This window comes from Asparagus officinalis, chromosome 7 (assembly GCF_001876935.1).
Source record: "Asparagus officinalis chromosome 7, Aspof.V1, whole genome shotgun sequence".
NCBI lineage: Eukaryota > Viridiplantae > Streptophyta > Magnoliopsida > Asparagales > Asparagaceae > Asparagus > Asparagus officinalis.
The window spans coordinates 53,472,909-53,499,391 of record NC_033800.1 but is presented as its reverse complement, the minus strand read 5'-3'; the positions used below and the strand labels follow the sequence as shown (position 1 = coordinate 53,499,391).

The window sequence follows — 26,483 nt, the reverse complement described above, 5'->3', positions numbered from 1 at the left end:
CAATTAATTCTTTTATTGAATTAGGTTCAGCTCATATATGAATAAAAACTCAATTATATATTACATAAGAGTCACATGCCCCGAGTCAATAGACAAACATTTCAAAATTTGTACCAGATTATGACACTCTCGTGTCCATATCTACAAGCATGAGAAGGAAAACAAAATGCATAAACTGTACGCATCATTTACTAACTCCTCAGCAATCTCCAGTTATTTCAACATGAACAACGATCCACCTAATTAGATTGACTAAAATAGAACAAGTACATAAAAAAGAGGGCATTTGCAGGAATCGAATAAAACAGCAGATTTGATACCAACATAAAATAGAACAGGTACATAAAAAAGAGGGCATTTGCAGGAATCGAATAAAAACAGCAGATTGATACCAACATAAAACTTGTCATTAAATTAAAAGCCACAAATTAAGAAGATATAGGGAACTAGTTATTTACCTCTATCACCACCTCTGACCGTGGACCGCACATAAACGCAACAAACAAAATAACAAGCTAGAAAGAATAAGCCGATAAAGAAAATAAGAATACAACAAGTTCTGGATCGGAAACAAAGTACGCTAGAGAGTATGAAATATATGAACGTCATGATTGGAATTCCTCAAGTGTTCACTAATGAAGAGAATTAGTCGATCCGACATGAAAGAAAGCTAAAGAATGAGGATGAAGACTGGAGATCTTCATTAATTTTTCCTTCTTTCTTTTTAAATAGAACAAGTAATAAAATCTACCATGCCTACTTGCTTGATAGAAGATTAACTCTATCCGCTAAAACAAATTTCAACCCCATTAACACGAACTTCGGCTTTGAAGCACTGAAATCCACAGGACTCGAGTTCAGCAATGACTTTATCCACAACAGTTGTAGATTAGTACTAAGCCATGTGTCAAGGTATTTACCAAATCACGCAAATGTATTTGAGATAATAGAAAGCAACATTAAAAAAGAAACACAGATTCAAATCCTGACACCATATCACACACATTGAAGAGATGAGGTATAATCAAACATATTTGACCACCTAGTACAGATTGCAAGCATTTCTAACTAAGGTACATTATTTCCAAGCAGATAAATGATATAAAATATCACAAGCTAATGTTTTGCATAGGTGTGTCATTATGAGCTGCTACGACAAATTTAAAAAAAAAAAATTAACTAAGTTACAGAGAGGAAAAATTAGGGAAGTACCAGAATCAACCTAAAGTTTAATATAATTCCTTGACAGCAGTATTTCCAAATATCTTGTTGTACGTAATGGTTTGCTCATATATCTGAAAGTTACAAATAATTGGTGGGAGTCAGTATTTCTTGATGAGATGGTGCGTCTTGTACCTAGCGGTGGAAACATTTGAGGCTTCAAACGCCCTAGCTTAGTTTATGTCTGCTAATCTGAAACAGCATTAGGACCACCAAAACGTCTCAATCCTCATAAGAAGGATTAAGTGCAGGGATTTCAGTTAAGTTTGTATCGTTTAACATAACAGTACTCAACAAATAAGAACACTGAAAACCACAATCTTAGGATAAGATGATTTGGGTTATAGTAGATATGGCCTTAAACTCAAGTCTACATCTTATCTTGTGCATGAAAAAGGCTCATCCTTTTTTATTCTCATAATAAAGCAAACTAAATCTGTTTTTGGTGAAAATGTAGTATAAATATTTAAACCAAAGCGACACTTTGATAGATATGCCCAATTCATTCTAAATTTCAAGCTCAAACACACATAAATGACCAAAATCTTTCAACACCAACGAACTGATGGCTATAATTGTCAAGTTCTGAAATGAAATATGCTAGCCAATATAGTCATATAATGAGAAGTAAATAGACAAACTTCTAACATGTTAAAAGCTTCTGGCCTAGGGCTAGGGGCTATCAGCTATTAGCTTCAGAATTTTCCATCAAGCGCCAGAAACTGAAATGCTTGCAGTCAAGAACATAATTTACATACCTTCACATATCACTATGCAAGTTAGCAATGGCGTTCCCTCTTTCTATGATTTGATAATTCTCCATTATGCCCTCCCAATGAATTCTCTACGCAATTTGCATTAACTATAACTGTAATACAGTTATTTATCCTTCATGTAGGATCACCTAAAAGATGGGAGATTGAGCATGATGTGGTTCATCGAATCAAATCTAGATGGTTAAGAGTGGAGGAGTGCCTAGAGTCCTATGTGATTGTAGGAAATCTCTGAACTGAAGGGAAATTTCTACATGAGAGTTGTAAACCCATAATACTTTATGGGTCGGAGTGTTAAGCAGGTAAGAATATGTACAAGTAACGTGCAGCAGAAATGACAATATTACGATGGTGAAGTACATGTCACTAAAAGATAAGTGTTGTGCGCGGCGGAAGCTTTCTAGGGCAACACGAACAATAACTCGAACTAAACCACAAACAATATGCAAACCACAATCACAGCAAGAACACACAATTTACGTGGTTCGGCAAGTTGCCTACGTCCACGGGGCAAGGAGGGGGGGAGTTCTTTCTACTAGAAATCAAGAGAATACAAATAGGGTTACAAATCTCTCAGACCAAACCCTAAAACAAAGCTCTAGATCTCTCAAAGCTCTCTCACAATTGGATGCAATGATTCTCTCTCTTTGGCTGCTCAAATTCGTCCAACCTATCTCCTAAACAAACAAGTTTAGGTATATATAGAACTTACAAAACGAACCGGGTCGAAAACCTGAAAGCCCAGCCCAAAACAGCGTCGATCGACCGGCACGGTCGACCGCGATCAATTCCGGTCGACCGGTCCGGTCGACCGACCAGCTCCCAGCAGAAAACCCAAAACTCCAGAGAACCCCTCGGTCGACCGCACCGGTCGACCGACCCATCTTGATCAACTGATCAAACCGGCTGCATCTAAAGACTGCCTACGTATCCTCTTGCCCAAGGAATCAAGCCGAACGTAGTTCACCCAAATGGCCGCCAACGGCCTCAGCACTGAAGGATGTTCAACAACTTCAAACAATGACCAAATTTCACTCCTGAAACAACTTTGGTCAACATATCTGCAGGGTTGTCATTTGTGTGGACCTTCTCCAATATGACATCTCCATCATCCAAGACGTCCCGTACAAAGTGGAATCTGACGTCGATGTGCTTCGTGCGATCATGATAAACCTGGTTCTTTGCCAAATGATAGCCGACATACTATCACAATATATCCGAATAGTCTCCTGAGCAATCCCCAAGTCCTCCAATAACCCACGCAACCATAAAGCCTCCTTAATAGCTTCAGTAACTGCCATATACTCTGCCTCTGTAGTAGAGAGAGCCACTGTGGACTGAAGCGTGCAACGCCAACATACAGGTGCACCTGCCAAAGTAAAAGCATAACCTGACGTAGACCGGCGTTTGTCAAGATCTCCAGCATAATCTGAATCCACATATCCAATACAAGCCTGCCCATCCTTCTCATCCTTCTGAAATACTAAACCAACATCCACGGTGCCTCGAACATACCGTAGAATCCACTTCACGGCCTCCCAGTGACCCTTCCCGGGGTCATGCATGTATCTCGATACCATGCTCACGGCCTGTGACAAATCTGGCCTCGTACACACCATCGCATACATCAAGCTACCTACTGCACTAGCATATGGGACCTTCGACATATAATCTCTGTCCTCAACTGAAACAGGTGACATCAACGCTGAAAGCTTGAAGTGGGGAGCCAATGGTGTGCTAACTGCTTTTGCATTGCCATCAAAGCTGAATTTCTTCAACATCTTCTGCAAGTAGCTCTTCTGTGTAAGCTTCAATTTCCCCTTCACCCTGTCTCGCTCGATCTCCATACCCAATATCTTCTTTGCCTCTCCAAGATCCTTCATCTCAAACTCGGATGATAACTCCTCTTTCAGCTTTCGAATAGCCGAAGAATTCCTGGAAGCAATAAGCATATCATCAACATATAAAAGCAAATATATGAGCTCACCATCCTGTAGCTTGTGCATATAAACACATGGGTCATATGGGCTCCTCGTGTACCCTCGGCCAATCATAAAGCCGTCGAATCTCTTATACCACTGTCTTGGTGACTGATTCAAACCATAAAGAGACTTCTTCAGCTTACAAACCAAATTTTCCTTTCCTGCAGCTTTGAACCCTGTGGTTGTGTCATGTAGATCTCCTCATCTAAATCACCGTGTAGAAAGGCTGTCTTCACATCCATCTGGACCAAATCCAAATCCAACTGTGCCACCAACGCCAATAAAATCCGAATCGACGAATGCTTCACAACGGGTAAAAATACCTCGTTGTAATCAATGCCCTCAAGCTGTGCATATCCCTTGGCAACTAATCTGGCTTTGAACCGAATGTCCCCAATAGAAGATCCCTCCTTCTTCGCATATACCCACTTGCAACCAATAGCTTTCTTACCCTTAGGTAGATGTGCAAGTGTCCAAGTGTCATTCTTCTGAAGAGATCGCATCTCCTCCTCCATAGCTTCCCTCCACCTGATCGAATCGGTGCTAGACTCTGCCTCCTTGAATGTGGCTGGGACCATATCATCAACGACATCCACTGATAATGCATATGCGACCATGACATCATTATACCTAGCTGGCCGACGAATCTCTCTCCTCGGTCTATCTGCTGCAATGGTCCTCTGAACATGACCCTGTTCCTGAGTCCCATGATCTACTGTATCCTGTATCTGCCCATCTGTCATCTCATCTCCTCCCAGTGTCACCTCTGTAGGAGCCTCAATGGATACAGTGTTCTCTGGAGTGGGTTGAGTCACATCATCCTTCACCTGCTGCGATATCTCTCCTGTCTGGTCTCCCTCCACCTGCTGAGGGGCTCGAGGCCTCATCATGTACGCCTCGTCAAATGTGACATCTCTGCTAATAACTATCTTCTTGTCCTGTGGATCCCATAACTTGAAGCCTTTGACTCCATCCCTAAATCTCACAAAGACTGCTTTCCTCGCTCTCGGATTTAATTTGCCATCACTGACATGATAATAAGCTGGACACCCGAATATCCGAAGCGACTCATAGTCACTAGCCACCGAACCAAACCAACGCTCCAAAGGAGTCTTCCCGTCTATCGCAGTGCACGGCAACCTGTTCACAAGATGGCTCGCATAAACCAACGCCTCGGCCCAAAAAGATCTAGGCAATCCACTCTGCGTCATCATACACCGCACCTTCTCCAGCAAGGTACGGTTCAATCTCTCAGCCACCCCGTTCTGTTGCGGTGTCTCTCGAACTGTGAAGTGTCTTCTAATACCGTGATCCCGGCAAAACTGCAGAAACGGATCACTCTTGTACTCTCCACCATTATCTGAACGTAGAGTCTTCACCTTTCTACCTGGCTGCAGCTCCACTTTCTTTTTCCACTCCACAAAAATATCTAGGACCTGATGTTTATGCTTCATCGGGTATACCCAATTCCTCCTAGAATAATCATCAATGAAAGTGACAAAATAGTTGGCCCCACCAAGAGATGTGTTCTTGGAAGGACCCCAAACGTCCGTGTGAATATAATCCAATGTACCTTGGGTGTTATGAACAGCGGTGCCGAACTTCACTCTAGTCTTCTTCCCAAGTACACAATGCTCACACAATTCCATCTTGCAGGTCTTAGCACCTTTCAATAGCCCATGTTTAGCCAATGACTGTAGGGACTTATCTCTTGTGTGTCCAAGTCTCATGTGCCATAAGGTGGTTGTGTCCTCCTCTGTAGTGATAGAAGCTGCCAGACCCTCTGTAACTGTCTTGCCCTTCGAGTAGTATAGGTAGTTTTCCCTGACACCTCGCATCACCACCATAGAACCCTTCGTGACCTTCACTGTAGCATCCTCTAAGATCACTCGATATCCTGCTGCCTCCAAAGTCCCAAGAGAAATGATGTTCTTCGTCAACTGCGGCACGAACCTCACTTCCTTCAATTCCCTCACTACACCATCATGCATCCTGATCCGGACTGAACCAATACCACCAATAGGGCATATGTGATCATTACCCATAAGCACGACATCCCCTCTTTCCAGCTCCTCAAAGCTAGAAAACCACTCCCTCTTAGGGCAGATGTGATATGTAGCTCCCGAATCCATCATCCACTCCGTGGAATCCGCATAGCAAACCGACGGTAAAGCAGGGCATGAATAGCCTGAAGAATCTGAATCTGAATGCTCACCAATAGCTTTTGCAACATTCACTTCTGAAGCTTGTGCAGCTTTCCCCTTATTCTTTCCGGTTTTTTCTTTCCACTTTGGGCAGTCAATCTTCCAATGTCCTTCTTCTTTACAATACCGACATTGATTTCTACCAACACTCTTATAGGCACTCCTATTCTTTGACTTTGAGCGGTTGAACTGACGACGGTTTGGATCTCAGCCTCGAACTGCTAACGCATCTCCCGATGCCTTCTCGGAGGGTTCACCATCACTCTTCCTCAACTCATAGTTCACCAAAGCTGAGGTCACCTCCTTGTAGCTAACTGTAGTTCTTCTATTGATCATAGTGAGAACGAACGTACCATAATCATCTTCGGGCAACGAACACAGAAGTAACATCGCTTTGTCTTCATCCTCAACTATAATATCAACATTGGCCATATCTGAAAGTAGCTTAGTGAAATTGTTGATATACTCTCTGATCGAAACTCCCCTCTTCATCTTGAACCGGTAAAATCTCTTCTTCAAGTGAAGCCGATTCTCAATGCTCTTCGTAAGATATTTCTCATTGAGTGTTTCCCACATCTTCTTCGCCGACGTCTCGTTCATAACATCATAAATAAGATCCGGCGTCAAGCATGACCTAATAACACCACAAGCTCTACTGTTCATCTTTCTCCAAACCTTATCCTCCAACTCAGCGGGTTTCTCTTTTAACTCAAGAGTCTCCTCCAAATTCTGTGCATCCAAAGCATCCATCACCTGACACCTCCACAATCCAAAATTGATCTTGCCATCGAACTTCGGAACATCAATCTTCGTGTTATTGATGCTCAGACTCTGTATCGCCTTTGTTAGAGACGAACCTGACGTGCTTGCATCTCCCATGTTGTCGATCACAAAACGAACCGGGTCGAAAACCTGAAAGCCCAGCCCAAAACAGCGTCGGTCGACCGGCACGGTCGACTGCGATCAATTCCGGTCGACCGGTCGACCGACCAGCTCCCAGCAGAAAACCCAAAACTCCAGAGAACCCCTCAGTCGACCGCACCGGTCGACCGAAACACCTACGGTCGACTGGCCTGGTCGACCGACCACCTTTCTGTCGCACAGTAAGCTTTGTGCACGAATGCGGTCGACCGGACCGGTCAACCGCTGCCTGGTTTGCCTGATTCTTCTGAGTTTCTGTAATTTCTTCAATAAGAAATAAGCGCATTCGTTGGAAGTTAGAGATTGAACCTACAAAATGAGAAAAATCATTTGAGATAATTAAGTCTAGTGCAATGGAGACTATTAAATGCACAAATAGAATAAGTGATAAAAAATATAATTAATGGAGTAAGGAGGACTAGAGGTAGGCATGTGAGAACTTGATTAGGAGAAGTAAGGAAAATATAGTAATGATTACAATAATGATTAAATTAGCGGAGGATATAAGTCTCAACAGAACCGAGTGGAATAGTAGGATTCATGTAACCGACCCCAAATTTTGGGATAGAAGGATTTATTTTGTTCTTTTCCTTTGGTCCACTACTTAGGTTGACAGGGTACCAGGATCCCTGTTATTACATAATTCCTGTGAGTGGCAGTTATATAGTTGCAATAATCTATTTTGTATCAATGTCATACATTTTTCTTTTTAATAAGGTGACATTTTCCCCAGGGTAGCATAACATCTTTTTTGCTCTTGAATATGCCGTTCGCTTTACACCAATTATTATCAGATGCAAACAAGAACAGTTTCCAGCAATTACTCTTTCACCTCATTCTTTACCCACCACAAGCAAACTGCATACAACTAAGATTTTCTTCCAATTTTAATTTTATAAACTGCATTTTAGTAAGACTTACTTTAAATCTATCCTCCTTTAATGCCAGGTATATTGAATTATAAGGCATTTCCAATGACAAAAACTCCCAAAGGCTAATAAATTTCTTCGAGCTTGTCATAATCTTATTTAAATTCTCCCGATTTATCACCATCTTCTTACAAGATAAAATGTTAACTTAGTAGTCAGCTTTACGGGCTTCTGCTCCATGACTTTAAAAAAGCTTCATTAACTCCGTAATACAGAGAAAATAATGTTCACCGTTTATCTATTTTAATAATAAACTATCATCCAGTTATAACAAGCAAGTTTGATCATAATGATTTACAATGGTGCCTTCTCGGAAGATAAACTAACACATTCTCACGAACTAGAACTACTATGACCAATGAATAACTTATGTTCCTTTAGTGGCAAAGAACTGCATAGCCCGGTGAGGCGTATGGACAGATACTTGGGGGTTAAAGCAATATCACTGGAGACAACTCCCAGAAAAGTTACTGATTCATCGATGTAAAAACAATGTTTTCTCCTTAAGTATGATTTCCTTAGGTCAAGTTATACTGTTCCCATGCTTGTTACACCGAACACATTGGGGAAGTCTTGAGGCTCTTATCTAATGTTCAAAAACAATGGTCTTTCATATTTATGGAATAAGAAACTGGGAAGTGTGTGGTTGAGAAAGGGAGATCTAGTATTGCGGAACCAACTCAAGATGAAGCTAAAGAATGTGAAAAAAGCATTTAAAGGTAGCATGATCTTCGTTAAACAAATATTCAAGAGAAGAATCTCCCAGAGAGGTTGCAAACAGAATTGACATGGGGAGAGCTTGGTAAGACCGAAGGGATCACATTATGCAGTTCTATAGGCTACATTGATAACTTGGGGTGGGTGACAGAAAAAGTCTTCTGCTGATATCAGAAATATAAACAGGTTTCTAGCTAAATTAGTGGTGAAAAAATCAAATTGTATCCTATAACTGATAATTCAAGAAGTCACTTCAAGCATGATTCTCCAGAATGACAGGGAAAGATGACTTTCTTATTTATTGTGTTAGTTAAAAGATAATGCTCATCTATCGGAGGATCCTGGTATTCATGATTCTTTTCTTTCATAAAGATTTTATGTTAAAGGGAAAATATAGGGCTTGATGGCTTTGAGAAAGATAGAAATTTAGAGAAACCTTGTATACGTAATCGCAGAATAAATAATCGGGTAGAGAAAACTGTCAGAAAAGGATACATATAGGTAGCAAAGTCAGAAGACAGCCTCCACCACCAGCCTCGGTCAACTTGGATGCCAATTTATACCTTTAGAGTTGTTTGGAGCACCTTGCTGGAGGCATGGTTCACTCCCATGCATTGCAGTACACCTTGATTCATCTCCATCAGCTCTTCTATCTTCTCATCCTTTGCAGTAACAGAGATGTCATCTGGAGCGGGTGACTGAATAATGGTAGACATCTCCTTGCTAATAGAATCAACAGCAGTAAACACAGATGACATAGCATCTGGATACCGTGAAGCTCTTTCAGATACACCACCAACCAGTGCTTTTGTGTTTCTCCCCACTTTTGTATTGGTTATGAGCATTTTCAGAGGTGTGGTAGGTTTCATGTGTGCCAACTCACCAGATTTGAACATGGTCATGCTTCCTACTGCAATAAATCCATCATGATCAGATCTTAACAACATCCATGAAAAAAAATGTAAACTGGAAAATGAGAATTCCAGGCAAATATAATTCCAGAGCTGAGAAACAGAGAGGTGTCCCCAAACTTTACAGCATGTAACTTCGTAAGGTAGAATAAGAGAACCAATCCAAAGCAAGCAAATGATGTCTTGGGTAACTAGCTATGAAACTGAAAATAGATGATGATAGATTGCTGGTGTCAGCAGAAGTCCAACTTATTGTAGAGGATACCCAGAATGGAAAGGTCTATAACCAAAATGTAATATGAATATCCAAATATTTTACTGTTGAAACAAGGAAAGGGTCCCAGCAGTGACCACTAAGCAGCCAGTTTTTGTCCAACTGAGAGGTAACTATTATTCTAACTTCATTTGAAACTGAAGTTTGGAATAATATAATTAACTTCAATTTTGAAGTTTGGAATAATATAATTAACTTCACTTTCAAGAGTTATCAATAGTTCTTACAATTGGCCTATACTGGGGTGCATTAAGAATTTAGGGTCAGATATGAGGAACTAGTTTTGCTTCAGACCTCAAATACCCAACCAATCTAGTGCAAATTTTATCGCATCCTTATGCCATCTAACTACCTCGAGATGTGTGTGTGGCGTGCGTGCGTGCCCGTGCATGCACGTCCGCCTGTGCTTGTGTGTGCACCCACGAGCACATGTACGTGTGAGTTTTATTAGACAACATATGCTGAATACATTCATAAATTTAAGCTTTAGTATCATATGGAACTCATCATTTGGAGGCGAAGCATTGATATTATAAAACTATATTCATCAGCAATGGGTATGATATGCAGAATGGACAGAGCTTGTACAGAGATCACCTTGACATGCACACATAACATAATTGCCAAAGAGTAACACCAACAGGAAAAGGGGGGAAAAAGGTTATAACAGACACGAAGTGTGCAAAAATAAGATAGAAAACAAATTGTAAGGATAGAATGCATGCAATAACCATAATTTGGAGGTGCATATAGTAAAGTGCATGAATATATGTATGGCAGAAAGGACCAGAGCCTTTTATTCAGATAAAGACAAGTTTTTCCATTTTCAAGTTTTTAAGTACAGATACTAATTATAGTTTTGCTTCTAATTGAGCAAGAAGATGAAATTACTTATACCAGTATTAATGCGCAAAACCTTAAAGAAGTGTGCAAATAATGCATTATGTAGTCCTTCCCACATAACACTTGCAGAAGGATGAGTTTTCAGTGAATAAGAAAACCGTGTACATGAGAATGCTAAATCAAATTACATACCAAATGAGCTCACTGTGTTATCAATACCAGAAGGCTTGCCATGAATAATTTTTTCACCCTCGAACACCCATTCATTCACGAGCTTTAGTTCATTCTCCCCTAATGTGATACTCTCAATGGGATCAGAAAGTGCAAGAAGAGCTGCTGCAATTGCGACACAAAAAGAAGCAGATGATCCTAGACCTGATCCCAATGGAAGATCTGAAGTCATAGCCACCTTGGCCGGCTTAAAACTAGAAATAATAACACGGAATTAAACAGTTTTCTAATCAAGAATCTTGGAGATGTTAGAATATATATGTTAGTAACAAATTGACTATGTTCAGCAGAACTGAAGAACAGGTCTTCTAACTTAAGTATATGACGTTACGGGGTATGTAGCACTAAGAAATCTGCAGATACATCATAACAAAGATAAATACATAGTACATACAGCAAATCGCAAAAGACTCATATAGTATGGTCACACCTACAAAATGTAGCAGTTTAATGTGCACACAGATAGACAAGTACATGCCCACGTAGTTGATCAAAGAAATGTGACCAAAAACACAAAATGCCCAATGACATTTTTATATTAAATGGGAAGCACTGATGCTGATACTTGAGAGTTGACTGAACTTATTGCTACAATTGATGAACATTAGGGCTTCATATATTTGAATAAATGCTTAGTAATAGTTTTTGTACCTTTGGCTTTTTAGTCTTTCCATGAGGTGCTTGAAATATATAGATTTTTCCAGGATCTAATGACATCAAGGACTCCTGATCCAGGTCAAGCATTTTATCAGAATGCCATTGAGTCCTACAAAATCATACCATCTGGTCAAGTTGGGTCCTTCACATCCAAATTAAATGCAAAATATAATTCCTGGTAAATAGCAGTATAGCCCGATGTTTTTTTAATAAAAATAAGAAACATAGATCACGGAATCACAATAATGTTCTAAGCTTGTATTAGATATCTCATTAAAATTTCAAATTTACTACCTGTATAAAAGTGGCATAGCGACCTAACAAGGATTTTCATCGTCGAAAAGCAGTTTCTGATCTTCCATCTTTGTTCAGTTCGGGTCCACTTTGGAATCTTCGTGTGGTAGAACTTTGGAAACACTAGTTTCTTCTGTTAGGAAATTTCAATCAGATTCATTTTTAACGAATTTCTGACAATTTTGCAAGGTAAAATTTCTTAACAGTAGAACTTTTTTCACATAGCATCTACTTTCTTAAATAAACATTCCACCATTCTTTCTTCATGTGAATTAGTGAAGGCATATATTGCAAGCCTCTGATTTCTTAAGATTAATCTGATATGACACTACACTCATGTAAAGAATAATATTATGGCCATGGTTATTAACTTCATCATTTGAATATATAACTCTTATTTCGTGGACAGGTTGTTACTGCTTTTCCTATTTATTCTAACCTGTAACTTTTATAACCAAGTAATTTTTTTTACATATTTTCTTTTTATATGTGAGAATGATCATTCCTTGTTTCCCTTTTACTTTTTTTTAAAATGCTTTTGTGACTATTTTAGCATTACTAGTTTGTTGGGATGAAGATAGTCACTTGTTTGACAACGTGAAATAAAGTTTACCCTTTCTTGGGAATTGATGTATATAAGATTGGATGCTCCACTAAATTTATGAGAGCATAAGTGCTTATGATACTTTTCTTTGACTCTTCTTCATGCGTACTCATTCCAGAAAAAAGTCACTGGTATGCATACATTATACATTTCATTGATATTTGAGAACTCTTCTGTGCTGACTCTATGACCCTAACGTATCTAACTGGCAGATTGATTCTAATAGTTTGTCATAGGTCCAATGGGTTGCCATAATGTTTCCTCAAGCATGTGGATATAAATTCAAACTCCAGTCGAAACTACATGCAAATCTGACCTAATTCATCATCAGTTAATTAGACATTTACTTCAGAACCGTTCCTACATCTTCAGAATGTTCCCCGTTCAGAACTACGACGTACCTATATAACTTGATCTAATTTTCCAGCTTGATTGATTGGTCTCGTCCACTGACTTCTGCTACCAATGTTTCATTGTCTCTTTATGATGCCTGCTGCCTTCTACATATAGAGTTGGCAGTGTTCCTTAAAATATGATTTTATTTAGCCTGTTGTAACAAAATCTCCCGTATTTGCTAGTGATAACGTCAAAAAAAATTCTCTCTTTCAATGCCATTCTCCATTGCACTTTTTTTTTTAAACCAGAAAGTCAAGTTTTTCCCTAACTTCTATGAATGTTCTACCCAACACTAATCTTAATGCATTTTATGTTCTCTCATCTCTCATCCAATATCTCCAATGTTCCTGTATATATAGAAATAACTACTATTTACATGCCACTTACTCATACTTAAATTTGCAGGGATATCCAACAAATATGTAAAAAATAATATATGAATCCAAGAGGTACTATCTAAACTTTAATAAAATCTGAATTCCTAGAATCTTTGTAGCATAAAAGAATTGGACAAAATGACTAATTCCTCCTTAAAATACTGTTGAATTCCTACATTCCCATCTAAAGTATCAATTTACCTACTTTTCCGCTTGTACTATGTGTAAGGACTCATCTCGCTGGGACAACGAAGAGCCAAGCCGGGATAGGCCTAAGCGGAGGAGTCGAGATCATCTCGCCCGAATTAGCAAAGAGAAACCGAAGGCAATGACAGGGGCACCATCAACACCATCAACGGTGGCCCAGCAACTAGAGGGATGTCAAACAAAGCTCGGAATATTATGCTCGGTGAACCCTTGAGGTGATGATACAAGAGATCTACAAGACGAGATGACTGAAAAGCGCGAGACGACTAAACAGATGGACGAGACGAGACTCGACTCGACTCGAACTAGACGAGACGACAACAAACCAGGCGAGACGAGATGACGACTCGAGGCGAAGCAACCCAGACGAACAGACGACTCGAGGCGACAGGACGAGATGACAGGCGACAGGACGAGATGACAGGCGACACGAAAGGCGGAACCACTCGACATACTTAGTCGACTCATGTCCAGTTAACACGAAAGGCGGTACTACTCGGCACGCCTCGTGTCGACTTGGAAAACAGATTAGGAAAGGAGTTCATTTTTGGTTATTTCCTTTTAGAATTAGAGTTTCTTTTTTATTAGAGTTAGGATAGATTTATTCGGCTTTATATAATAGTTTCTTTTGTAAATCAAACAATTAACTTTTCATTATTCAATCAAGAGGATTTTTCTCCTTGTTTTCGTTCTCAAATTTGAGAAACTTAGAGCTTGTTGATTCAAGCTCGTGAATTACCTACTATTGTCAGGGCTCGTTGGCATCGGAACGATATCCGATCGGCCTCCCCGTTTCTACGTCTGCGTCAGGTGAACTTGTACAGTTGTACGAGAACAAGCCTAATGTGAATCAATCCATAACCTTCCCCATCGCCGATATGGAAGGTGTAATGACACCTTATGATCCTATCATCACCTCTACCCAATTCAACGGGTTCCGAGTAGAGGATTATGGTGGACATAGGAAGCTCCGCTGATGTCCTATTCTCGGACGCATTCAACCAAATAAAAATCGACAGATTAAAACTACAGCCATCTCCGAGTCATCCAATAGGCTTCTCGAGTCATTCAATTCAATCGAAAGGGTTGATTGCCCTACCAGTACCAATGGTCGTTGGTGATTATTCCCGCTAATCTACGATCTGAGTCCAGTTTATTGTGATGGACGTCAAGTCAGCCTCTAGTGTTATACTTGGGAGAACCTCCATAAATGATCTCTAAGCAACCCCTTACACCTACCATCAAATGGTGAAGTTCCTAAACCTAAGAGTCAGTATTGCGTGGAGTAAGCAGTGCGAGGCCAGGTCGTGCGACATGCTCTCCATGAAAGGCAAGGCAAGGGAATCCCAGACACCTCGCCAATTGAGAAGTCTCAGGCCCACCTACAGAAGGACAAAGATAAGGAGTGAACAATCACTATGGAAAATTTGAAAGAATTTCTACTCAGCATCGATGAAACTAAGAAAGTTCAAACAAGCTTAGAACTGGCCAAACCACCGCTAGGAGCGATCGAGTTCCTCCGCGCAAAAGTAGTCGTTTTTGCCTGAGGACCCGAAGACATGTCGGGTATAGCCCCAAAAGTAATAGCTCATGAGCTATGTATCGACCGACACTGCATACAGGTCTGACAGAAGATATATATCGGATTAGAAAAAAATAACAGCAGAAGAATTTGACTGATTACTAAAGGCATGATACATCCAGGAGGTCCAATATCCAGAATAGCTGACCAATATAGTGCTAGTCAAAAAGACCAATGGCAAGTGGAGGATGTGTGTCAACATTATCAACCTCAACAAATCTTACCAAAAAGATATTTTTCCCCTCCATTGAATCGATCGACTAGTCGATTCAACTCAAACTATGAAATTCTCAGCTTCATAGATGCTTTCTCATGTTACAACCAAATAAATATGGTAAAGCATGATGAAAAAAAAACTTCCTTCATAACGGACCAGCGGCCTCAAAAATGCAAGAGCAATCTACCTGAGACTGATCAACAAGATCTTCAAAGAGCAAACTAGCTGCAATGTGGAAGCATATGTGGACAACATCCTAGTGACATCCAAGCATGTCAACTTCCACATTGCTAATCTCGAAGAAGCTTTCTCCACTTGTGATGTCCCTGTTTTCACACATGGCTGCAGTCCAAGTTGAACCCAGAAATATCAAACATATTATGCACCCACACTGTGTAACAACACGTTTCACCATCATAGTAATATCTCTCTAGTGGAATCAACAATAAGTGTAGGTACAAAACAGGCAAAATACGAGAAATAAATACATTAGACATGATGTAGAAAGAGATATCTAATAAATATAATCATGTATCAACTGAATAAACTGTATTAAACTGAAGTCTGAAATGAATGTGAAGTATCTTAATATGAGTTAACTGAAAAAAAACTAAGACACACAGCCTTTACAAAAGATGAAAGACAAAACTCTAAATGTCCGAAAGAAAATATCAACTATGGTGGAGTCACATCTACTAAAAATATGTGATGACGACTATGCTGAAAGTCCGTCATCCTGCGGCTCTCCGAAACTCTGAGTTGCTGCCTGAAAAGAATTGAAAAAATAAACAGAGAAACAAAAAGAACGTCGGAGAGCTACAGCAATATTATCTCCATCCGTCCCCAAGTGAAGGGCTACTAGATGTGATGGAGGCTCTATCTATTAAGCATAGTCTACCTAGATCATTTACCATGTATCTAAATAGAATTAATATTTAGAAACCTACAATACGAGACGTAGTACGTCGAACGAAATAATCCAAACAAGGAAACTCTCATGTATATATCATGTCTCAAATTGTAGATAACTAAATATCAATACCGAACTAAGAATAAACAATCTAAATAGAATTAATAATTAGAAACTCACAACACGAAATTGGTACGTCTTGCAAAATAATTCAAATAAGGAAACCCTCATGTATATACCATATGTCTCAAATTGTGAATCGCTAATTATCAATTCTAAACTAGGAATAAAGGAAAGCAATACAAGAAAGTAAAGTCATCACAATATCGGATCAAAAATATCTTCCATTATCCCTTAGAAGATAATATAAACAACAGTATATAATTCCGCGTACCCACAAGAGTAAAGTACATCGATCATATATAAACTCAACGATGAGTCATGTTCATAATAGCACCCACCAAGACTCAGGCTATCAGATAATTATCACAATGCAAATCATTGTAAAGTTTATAATTCATCGCATTATCATGCGGGACAGACTATCAAATCGGTATCCTAATAACGTATACGGCTTATTAGTCTCATCGCATCAACGTGTGGGACGAACTACCAAATCAAAACATCCTAGGTATACGGCTCACAAGCCTCATCGCATCTACGTGCGGGACGGACTACTAGATCAAGCATCCTAAAACCCGACTCAATGGCTTGTACTAATGGTATATCGACGCAAAATCCTAAGTAGTACTGAGTGATGCTCATCAACGATATCCATAAATGTATATAATGTTAAAATAACTCATATTCCAAGTGTGGTTAAAAACAATACCTGTAATAATCCTCTCCAGGATATCTGTGTGTTACAATACTATTCATGTATGCTCATGATTGTACGTGTGTCATCGTGTGGCTCGAAGCCCGCACTCACGGTCAAACAATGCAAAAACAACCACTCAAAAATAAAGAGAACACAAGTCGGTCGACCGCTCTTAGGGCGTCGGTCGACCGAAAGCAATCGTGCACATAATGTGCACGCTCAGGACCTCACCGGTCGACCGGCTAGTCTTGGTCGGTCGACCGGCTAGTCTTGGTCAGTCGACCGGCCAGAGAGCAAAACACAACTTCAGGTTTCTGATATTTTGTATTATTTAAAAACTTGTTTTTATCAACATGAGGCATATAATAAGATTAAATCTTTCATAATTACTTAACAGGAATTAACTCATCATGATATAAACACTTGAATTAAACTAAACTTAACAGGAATTAACTCATCATGATATAAACACTTGAATTAAACTAATTAGGGTTTAACATCCTAATTAATCAAGAATTAAACTAATTAGGGTTTAACATCCTAATTAATCAAAATTTCTCAAATAACCTAATTTATAAATATTGTAAGTAAACATGATAAATTCTAGACATTGAACAGAGATAAATTCGTTTAAACATGCTCACATCACTTAAGTATCATCAACCTAGGGTTTAGACCTCTTTAATTAGCAAGAAAACTCAAATAATTATTAAACTATGGTTTAAACATGACTTAAGCATGATTAACAAGTTAAAAACGAAATTAAATACAACTCTAATGATCATGATCATCAAACTAATATAAACAGCAACTAAAACTATAGATTTTCACATTGGTTTAAAAATTAACATCATAAACTAAGATTTTAAAACCTTGGGTTAAGCTTAAACATGAGATTCATCAATTAAACATATTAAATCTTGAATTAACTACATGGAAAGGTTTGGAGGAAGATGATCTTGCCTCAAACATCGTGTTGAACTCCTGAACACGTACGTGCAAGATCCATCTCCACCAAAGTCGTAAAATCTTATCTTCCTCTTAACAAACGCCTCAAGAACTCTCCCAAATCTCACAAATTATGATTAAGGTTTGAGAGAGAGGAAGAGCTGCTAGGATTTGAAATACTCATAAAAAGATGTGTTTTTCCTGTGTAACCATGTATATATATAACTGCAAAGCCGAATCAATACAGCCCAAACTCGAAACAGGAAACCTAGTCAGACTGAAAAAATAATCTTCGGTATATTTGTTGTAACTTTCACGTCTGATCTTAGAATGAGGTGATTTAAGATGCGTTGGAAAGCTATTGAAGATACCTACAACTTTTGTCGAAACTGTATCGGTGTGTAATGCATATATACTCTTAACTGGTCATTTTTCCATATTTCTTCTTTGTACATGTTTAACCTTCGTATACTCTCATATATACTCTTAATTGATCTCAAATCAATTGTTAGCATAATCATTCATCCATAAATGATATTCATCATAATTAGAGCTCATTTATCAATATAATTCACACTATTTTCTAAAATTCATGGGGTTTTACAATACTCTCCGTTAATATCAGATGAAGCTCAACTCTGTGAAGTGCACCTTCAAAGTACGCTCAGGCAAGTTCCTTTGGTTCATGATCACCCAACGTAAAATCAAAATCAACCCAGACAAAATGGCCACAATTGAAGGAATGGTCGAGCCCCGCATAGTGAAGGACATCCAAAAGCTAAATAAGAGAATATCAGCTTGAAGTCGTTTTCTCTCCAAGACACCTGAAAGAAACATTCCTTTTTTTTTAGAGTCCTGAAAGGAGCCGAGGGGCCCAAAGATAACATCAAATGGACAATGGAATATAGTAGTGTTTTCACCAAGCTTAAGAGATATTTGAGTACCTTGCCATTCAGCACGATCTGTGAGCTAGTCTGAGAAGAAGAGAATGTTCATAAACCGGTTTATGTCAGCTGCATGCTAAAAGCAGTCGAACTCAATTACATTCTCATCAAGAAAGCTTCTTTCACTCTCATCACCACAGCAAGAAGGCTCCGACCATATTTCCAAGATCACAAGGTGATAGTGCAAACCAATTTGACCATGAAGAAAGCACTCGGAAGCCCCACCACTTTCGAGAGGATGATCAACTAGGCCGTCGAACTCAATGAGTATGATAGGAGAACCATTAAATCTCATGTACTTGCTGACTTCTTAATGAAATTCCCTAATCCGGAAGGTGATTCATATGTGCATAAGCTAGCTCCACATCTAATCCAAAGTAGGGAAAAAAGATTGCACCCAAGAAAAAAATCCCCAACTATGATCAGCTATAGTTCTCATCGTGGTGGGTACTGAAAGTAGATAGCTCCTCTATGAAAAAGTTAGCGGAGCCAGAGTAGTGTTGCGCAACCCAGAGAAACACATCTCCGAGTACGTAATCACCTTCGATTTCCCAACCTCGAACAATGAAGCTGAATATGAAGCTCTTTTGTCAGCCTTAGCTATCTTAACATCTAAAGCAGAGTTTATCTTCATAATCGTCGATTCTCAACTTGTAATCTATCAGGGACAAAGAGAGTATGAAGCAAATGACCACAGAATAGCAATGTATCTGAGAAAGGTCAAAGAACTATTAAACAAACTAAAAGAATTCAGAATCGGAGGGAGCCAGTATACACAGACACCCTCAAACAACTTAGCATTGTTGAAATGGCAGACTACGTCATGTAGGTAGGCTAATGATCAAGGCCATGTTGGATGGATCCACTCATCTAAATATCTACCAAATGACATTCTGTCAAAGGACTGAGTAGAAGCCAGGAGCCTACAAAGAAATGCATTAATATATATATCATGATGGGAGATTAACTCTACTATCTCTCTTATACAAGCAGCGAGATGGGGCCCTACCTTCAATGCCTACGAGTAGAAGAGTCAGACTATGTCCTAAACGAAATCCATAAGGGCATTCTGGGTTGATGAGCTCCCTGATATTCTGTGGTCATACAGAACAACTCACAAGTAACTCTATTGGGGAAACACCATCCCGACTATCATACGGAGCAGAAATAGACATCCCAGTAGAAGTTAGTATGCTTACTATGCGGTTACATCACTTTGATAAGGAAGCCAACCAGATGGGCCTCAGTAGTGGACTCAACCTCGTCGACGAAGTAAGAGAGCAAGCACTCTGATCTCTGATAATCAGTCAGCAGTGCATCGCTCGACAGTACAATAGCCACATCTGACCTCGAAGATGCAAGCTAGGAGTTCTGTTCCTCGGAAAAGCTGCCTTCAACAAAGAAGTCAACCATAGAAAACTCACAACAAATTGGGAAGGACCTTACAAGATCGTAAGAGAAGTCCACCTGGAAACCTACCAATTGCAAAATCAAAATGGAGAAGTCTTGAAATATCTTTGCAATATAAAGCACCTCAAGAAATACTTCCAACGAATGTAATTAAAGAATCCTCATATCAATGAAGAATTGTTTTCACCAACACCTTCGAAGGCAGCAACAAAACTCCTTGCAACTCGGTCTTCACCTAGTCGTCCAAGGTACTCAAAGATCTTGGTATCGGTTTTCATGAATAAAACTAAGGCACGACATAAAACTCCTTGCGATTAGGTCTTCATCGAGTTGTCCAAGATACTCAAAGACATAAATATCGATTTTCATGAGTAAATCCAAGGCACGACGTAAAACTCCTTATGACTTGGTCTTCAATGAGTCGTCCAAGATATTTAAAGACCTCAATATCGGTTTTCATGAGTAAGACAAAAGCACGACGTAAAACTCCTTGCGACTCGGTCTTCACCGAGTCGTCTAAGGTACGCAAAGGCCTTAGTATCAATTTTAAGGTATAAAACAAAAGCACAACCCAACAATACTTGCAACTCGGTCTTTATCGACTCGTCCAAGGTACGTAAGCACTTAAGAGTCAATCTTCACCTACTCACACAAGGCAAGGTGAAAAGTCCTTGGTATCGATCTTCATGAGTAAACCCAAGGTTCAGCAAAGAACCCTTCTGAGTCGGTATTCATTGACTCTTCCAAAGTAGAATTTTGGCCTTACAAGCCAATTAACAACCGACTCATTCGAAGACAATCTCCCCAGCAAACCAACTCAAAAATAAAGCAATAAATAGATTCAAACTATAGTCAAGTTGTACAAAATGAGCCTTTTTCCATTTGTGAAAATCCAACGGACTTTTATCCAACTTGGTAACAAAAAACAAAATATGTACAACAAAAAAAAGAAAAAAAAAGAGAAATTTTTACAAGGTAGGAGATAAGGTCCCAAATCGGTCAAATGGTGGAGATGACCCGCACTCCTCTCCAGGATCCACCTCAGCTGAACTTTCCCCCAACTCTCCATCAGGTTTCTCACTAGCCCTCACCCCTTCAACTCAACTAGACGTCTCGCTCACCCTAAGGATGCCCAAGCAAACCGCCACTCTAGAAGGGTACTTGAACTAGTTACGGTTGATTTTGAGCTCGTCAGAAAGCTGGGTCATCAAATCGTCAAAGACCACGTTGCAAGTAAGAGCATCAATCTTCTCGAGAGGACTATTATGGTACCTCTCGATTACCTGATCCTCGAAGGCTTTTAACCCTTGAAGGCTAGCTGATCCTTAATATCTCAGATTTGGTGGAGGAGAGAGTTATGCTGCTGCTCGGCCCTCTTGAGCGGCCCTCTGAGCGGCTCGGACTGCATCGTTATGGAGAGCATCCTAGGTAGTTATCTCCACATTCAACATCATTCTTAAATTTTCCACCTTGATCTGAGCCTTTTGAGCCCATACTTAGGATACTTCCCTCTACCACTTCTCCGCAAAGACTTCCGACTCGAGATACTTGATCCATGCACCAGCAGCCTCTAAGTAGTGGCGGGCCTAATCCAACTCCCTCACCATGACTTGTATTACCCCCATTATATCTACCTCCTTCTGAGTGGCTTCTATGAGCGCTCCTCGATGTCGGAGGCCCTCAGTGGAAACTTTAACTTAGTGTATTGTTTCAGCTCATGGTTCACAAGCTCCCGATCTTTCTTGAGCTGGCGTAATCGATCAGCCCTCTAAGCGGCCAAGAGCTTAGCCAACTCACAGGCAGCCCTCTGCGCAGCCACGTCCTCCCAAAGCTCCCAAAGCTTGATGAAGAGCTCATGGGCTAACTCGATCCTACCAAAAAGCTTGGTATCCATAAGAAAACCTTCGAGAATAGTTTGATAAAGACCTTGATAAGGTACCCCACGCAATAAAACTTGGTCATTAGGAAGATAAATTTGCTCTATTGTGTAGGCCTGGTTAGATAGGGACTGCAGGACCGATCTTCTGGAGTCAAGCCGACAACTAAGTACGAAAATGGAGTTATTCGCTAGGTCCCTTTCATGTCAGGCCCAACCTTAGCCGACCCAATAAGAGTCGACCTCATCTTCTCCTAGTCAGGGGGAGGGAGCTCGCTTAAGCGGTGAATAGAAGCTCACTCAAACTGCTCCCCTAGAAGAATCTCAACGGCCTTGGCAATCGACTCCTGCTCCGCTGACAGCTCTTCCGCTACCAGCTCTTTCTCAGAAGTCCTCAAAAGGCTCAGGGGCCTCGCTTGCTTCAGCTAGTGTGGCGACGTCAACTCTGTCTTCAGTAGAAGGCTCGACCCTAGCCAACTCCAAAAGACCGGAAAGAATCTCCTCAGCCATCTCCTCCCGCTCAATAGTAATAGCAGCAACTGCTTAAATCAACAACATCCACGGAAGGAAGGACCCCTAACGGAGCAAGAGTCATACCTGCTAGCTCCAGCATAAGCTCTGGACCCTCGTTCCCAAGCTCAAAGAAGATCGTTGCTGACGAACCACCCTCAACGCTGTGTCGACCCCTAGTGACATTCTTCTTCCTCTTCTCTGATCTCTCAGCTCAAGAAGTAGAGGTCCCTGAGCCCATGCCAAGCAGGGAAGCAAGCTCGATCAGATCCTTGAGCAGGCCCTGCACACCCTCCGCCAACTCAGAACAAAGATGCTTTTAGTCCCAATGAGAGGCCGGTGTGAGGAACCTCCTTTGAGCGTGCTTTGATAGCTAAAAGAGCAGCACAAACAAGGTATTCCTCCGTAATCTCTACGTGAGATATGCCGGTCGCCTGAAGCATAGATTCTCACACCAACGAGACCCCTTGTAAGCTCAAATCCTCTCCAATTGTTGCTTCTCCATCTCAGAGAGAGGCCTGGCCTTCAAGGCCTCTTTCTTGATCTCTAGCCATAAAGGGTAGGCCAGGATCAGGTCAACGCAAAGATGAAGGACTTCTCATTCTATTTTTTATTAGTCTCTGGAATGTTCAAGACCAGCCGAAACCCCACGGTAGACTGAAAATAAAAATGCCTCTCGTCCTTGCTGGCTTTAGCACACAACAGATAACCCAAGATCCTTAGGGTCGGCTCGACATCAAATCGATGATGGACGACAAGGAAAGCAGTTAAGAAAGCCACCGAGTTAGGCTTCAATTGGACCAAAGATACTTTGAGGGTTTAGAATGTCTTTGCGAGAAAGGGATGCAAGGCAAGTGGAAGCCATAATCAAGATGGTGCCCATACATCGGCACCTCGTTACCCTCGTAGTTATAGATGGAGTGTTTAGATGAGCGGATTGACAGAGTTAAAGAGCTAAGGATGATATAATCCTTCACCCACCTCCTGAGGTCGTCATGTAAAACCGACGAGTCACACCTGCGGAGTAGCGACATTCGCGCTTCGTTGTGAACCAGAGAAGCCAAAGAGCCAGAAGCCATCGAAGGAGGTAGGAAAGATGACCAGTGCGCCAAAGATCTAAGATGCAGAAAATTCTAGGGCTTGAAATTCAAAAAGCGCAGTGAAGGGAATGAAAGGGGCGGGGGGTATTTATCGGCACTAATCGGCCTTCGATGGTTGAAACATGGCTAAATCCGCACGGATAAGCTCGGATCCCTAGAATCTACTGTCAATCCTCGTCAATTGAGGCGCCCTATCCCAAAATCCCAGAGGCATAATCTTTACTGACGATAGCGCACTACCCATGATGATCTGAATCCATATGGGTAGCAAAGGTGAAATGGTTCGGCTTCCCCAGGCCCAGTGAAAGGGGTCAATGTTACGCCCTCAAAATCGCGAGTTTGGTAAACTCCTAAGATTTGGCCATGTGTCAGTTGGATAGGTCGGATCATACAACCAAAAGACCCAACACAAAAACAAACATAGCCTGACCAACTAGGTCGACCTCTCCAATAGTCCTAGTCTGAGTCAAAAGACATCTTCAAGTCAGATTCCACTATAAGAGAGTCTGAGTTAAAAAAGTGTCTTCGAATCAGATTCTGCCAAAGAATATTAGCCCCTACGCAAGAGAGAGAACGTCCGATTATATCATCAGCATTAAATGCATGGCCGAGCATGATGATAACTCATCAGTAGTGCTCTTAACTCTGCCACCTAGTCGTCATTGCATTAAATGCATAGCCATACATCATAATGACTCCCCAGATGCTGCCCATAACTTCGCCTCATCATTATCACATTAAATGCAGTAAGAGCGGCCCCTCATGTCTGCCCAACTAACTGACAAAATGTGTAAAGCGGAAGTAAAATGTCTAACTTTGCCAATTGAGTCGAGTTACCAATTTGTCCCTACACTCTCTTATAAATAAGATGCTACCCCCACCATTCTATGGTCTAGGCTATCTCAACCCTCAGATGAATATTGTATTTCTCTGGATACTGCTTTCTTAGTCGCTTTTTTAGTCAATTTTTTAGTCGCTGACTTGAACGACATAAGGCACGCATGGGGGAAACCTCCTCCGGAGCTGCTAACGTCTATTACTTGTGCAGTTACTTGTGCAGGGATCTGCTCGTAATCTTCTCATAACACTACCCTAACCGCAAACTAACTTTTAGACATAAACAAGGTCAAACCACAAAATAGTTGAAGTTCTCTTCGATAATAAGCATTAACCACTAAATTGCATCACGACATTACCACAAATTTGTGCCTACGTTACAGTTACAACTTTCTAAATTCATCAAGAAGAGATGATTACCCGTGAATCGAGATGAAAAGATAGAGAAACGCAGAGATTCCAGAAGCCAAAGCAACCCTAGCCTCTGGAACACTCTGCTCCTCAACTAGGGCTTCGATCACCTTCATCCACTGCGGCGAGCAAGGCCTGCGGCGGCGAGCGGCGGCGACGGGCGCCGAGATCATGCTCGTGCCAGACCGCCTGCCGCAGTTTTAGGGTTTCCCAGGAGAAGGACAGGCCCATGTCTTTGAGCTCCAGCTGCAGTGATCCCTCGCCGTTGCTGAGCTTAAAGGAGACGTGAGTGTAGAGGTCGACGGATGCGGCGACGGCAGAGGAGCCGTGGACGATGGCGTTCTCGCCGGAGAGTATGATTTCCCCGGCGGCATTGTGATCGGACCTCCATCCCCCCCACCCCGCACCCGCGTCGGTTTGAATGGGGAAGAAGACCTTCGATCGCACCGTTCGGGTGCTGTCTTTTTATCAGTCCGTGTTAATTTTAAGGGTAAATTACACTAAACGCCCAAGAACATTCAGGGTCTGTATAAAACTCTCCAATAACTTTCAAAATCAAACTAAACCCCAATAATTTTGGTAAAAACAAATATATTTTGGGTGAAGTACACTCATCAACCACCCAGAAACTTTTAAAATGCCTTTATATGCTGTTTTTTCTTTCTTTTTTTCTGTTCTAATATGTGGGGGTTTCTGCAAAATGTGAAAATGCTATATGGTTTTTCGCAATTCCAAAAAGTTATTGAGTACTTGCTATTATTTTGAAAGTTAATAGGGATACTGCAAAATGCTAAAAGGTCATGAAGTTTAGTGTAATTTACCCTAAGTAGCTAGACTTTCTTTTATAACGTTAGTCCTGTGAATTCCTTAATTTGCAATATGCAATTATCTTGAGATTTTTTTCTATTTTCAAGGGCTAAAAATGAAAAAGCACAAGAAAATTGCAATCAAACAATTCTAAGTTAAGATTGTGATATTCTTATAATGAAGCTCAAAATTATTCAAGAACCCCAACAATCCAAATGACCTTTTATGAATTCTCCTTGTTGTTCTAAATATATTGGATATGCAGCATAAGATGCAAAAAAAGATAAATAGTGCACATATTTCTTCAGGATTATTTTGTTGAGAAGTTGATATTTTTTAAAGTAGATCTTCACACCATCAATAATGGAAGATGCTTGGGAAATGATCTAAATGTTATTCAAGACATTTGATGGAACTCGCACCTCAGATAAGAACAATTGAGAGTAAAGTAGGAGAGTAATTAGCTTCTAAAATAGTTCTCTCTTTCAACGCATAAAATGTCTAAAGAAGACTTGTTTATTACTCGCTAGCAAGCAATTCTTTATGTGCATCCCATCTATTGGAAATCTG

General features: G+C 40.5%; 1 protein-coding gene across 2 annotated transcripts; it reads right to left on the bottom strand.

Moving 5' to 3' along the window:
- On the bottom strand, positions 584-25,396 carry LOC109850534 (mevalonate kinase-like). 2 transcript variants are annotated; one of them, XR_002249458.1, is made up of 4 exons: positions 25,116-25,396; positions 10,968-11,200; positions 9,243-9,657; positions 584-895 (listed from the first exon to the last, which is right to left on the bottom strand). XR_002249458.1 is itself a non-coding variant. In XM_020420555.1 (3 exons), exons 1-3 carry the CDS (start codon positions 25,277-25,279, stop codon positions 9,305-9,307), a joined length of 750 nt encoding a protein of 249 aa, XP_020276144.1. In that variant the 5' UTR covers positions 25,280-25,396; the 3' UTR covers positions 8,242-9,304. The 2 variants fall into 2 exon arrangements, 1 of the variants encoding a protein (XP_020276144.1); XM_020420555.1 differs by lacking the exon at positions 584-895 and having other exon boundaries at positions 8,242-9,657.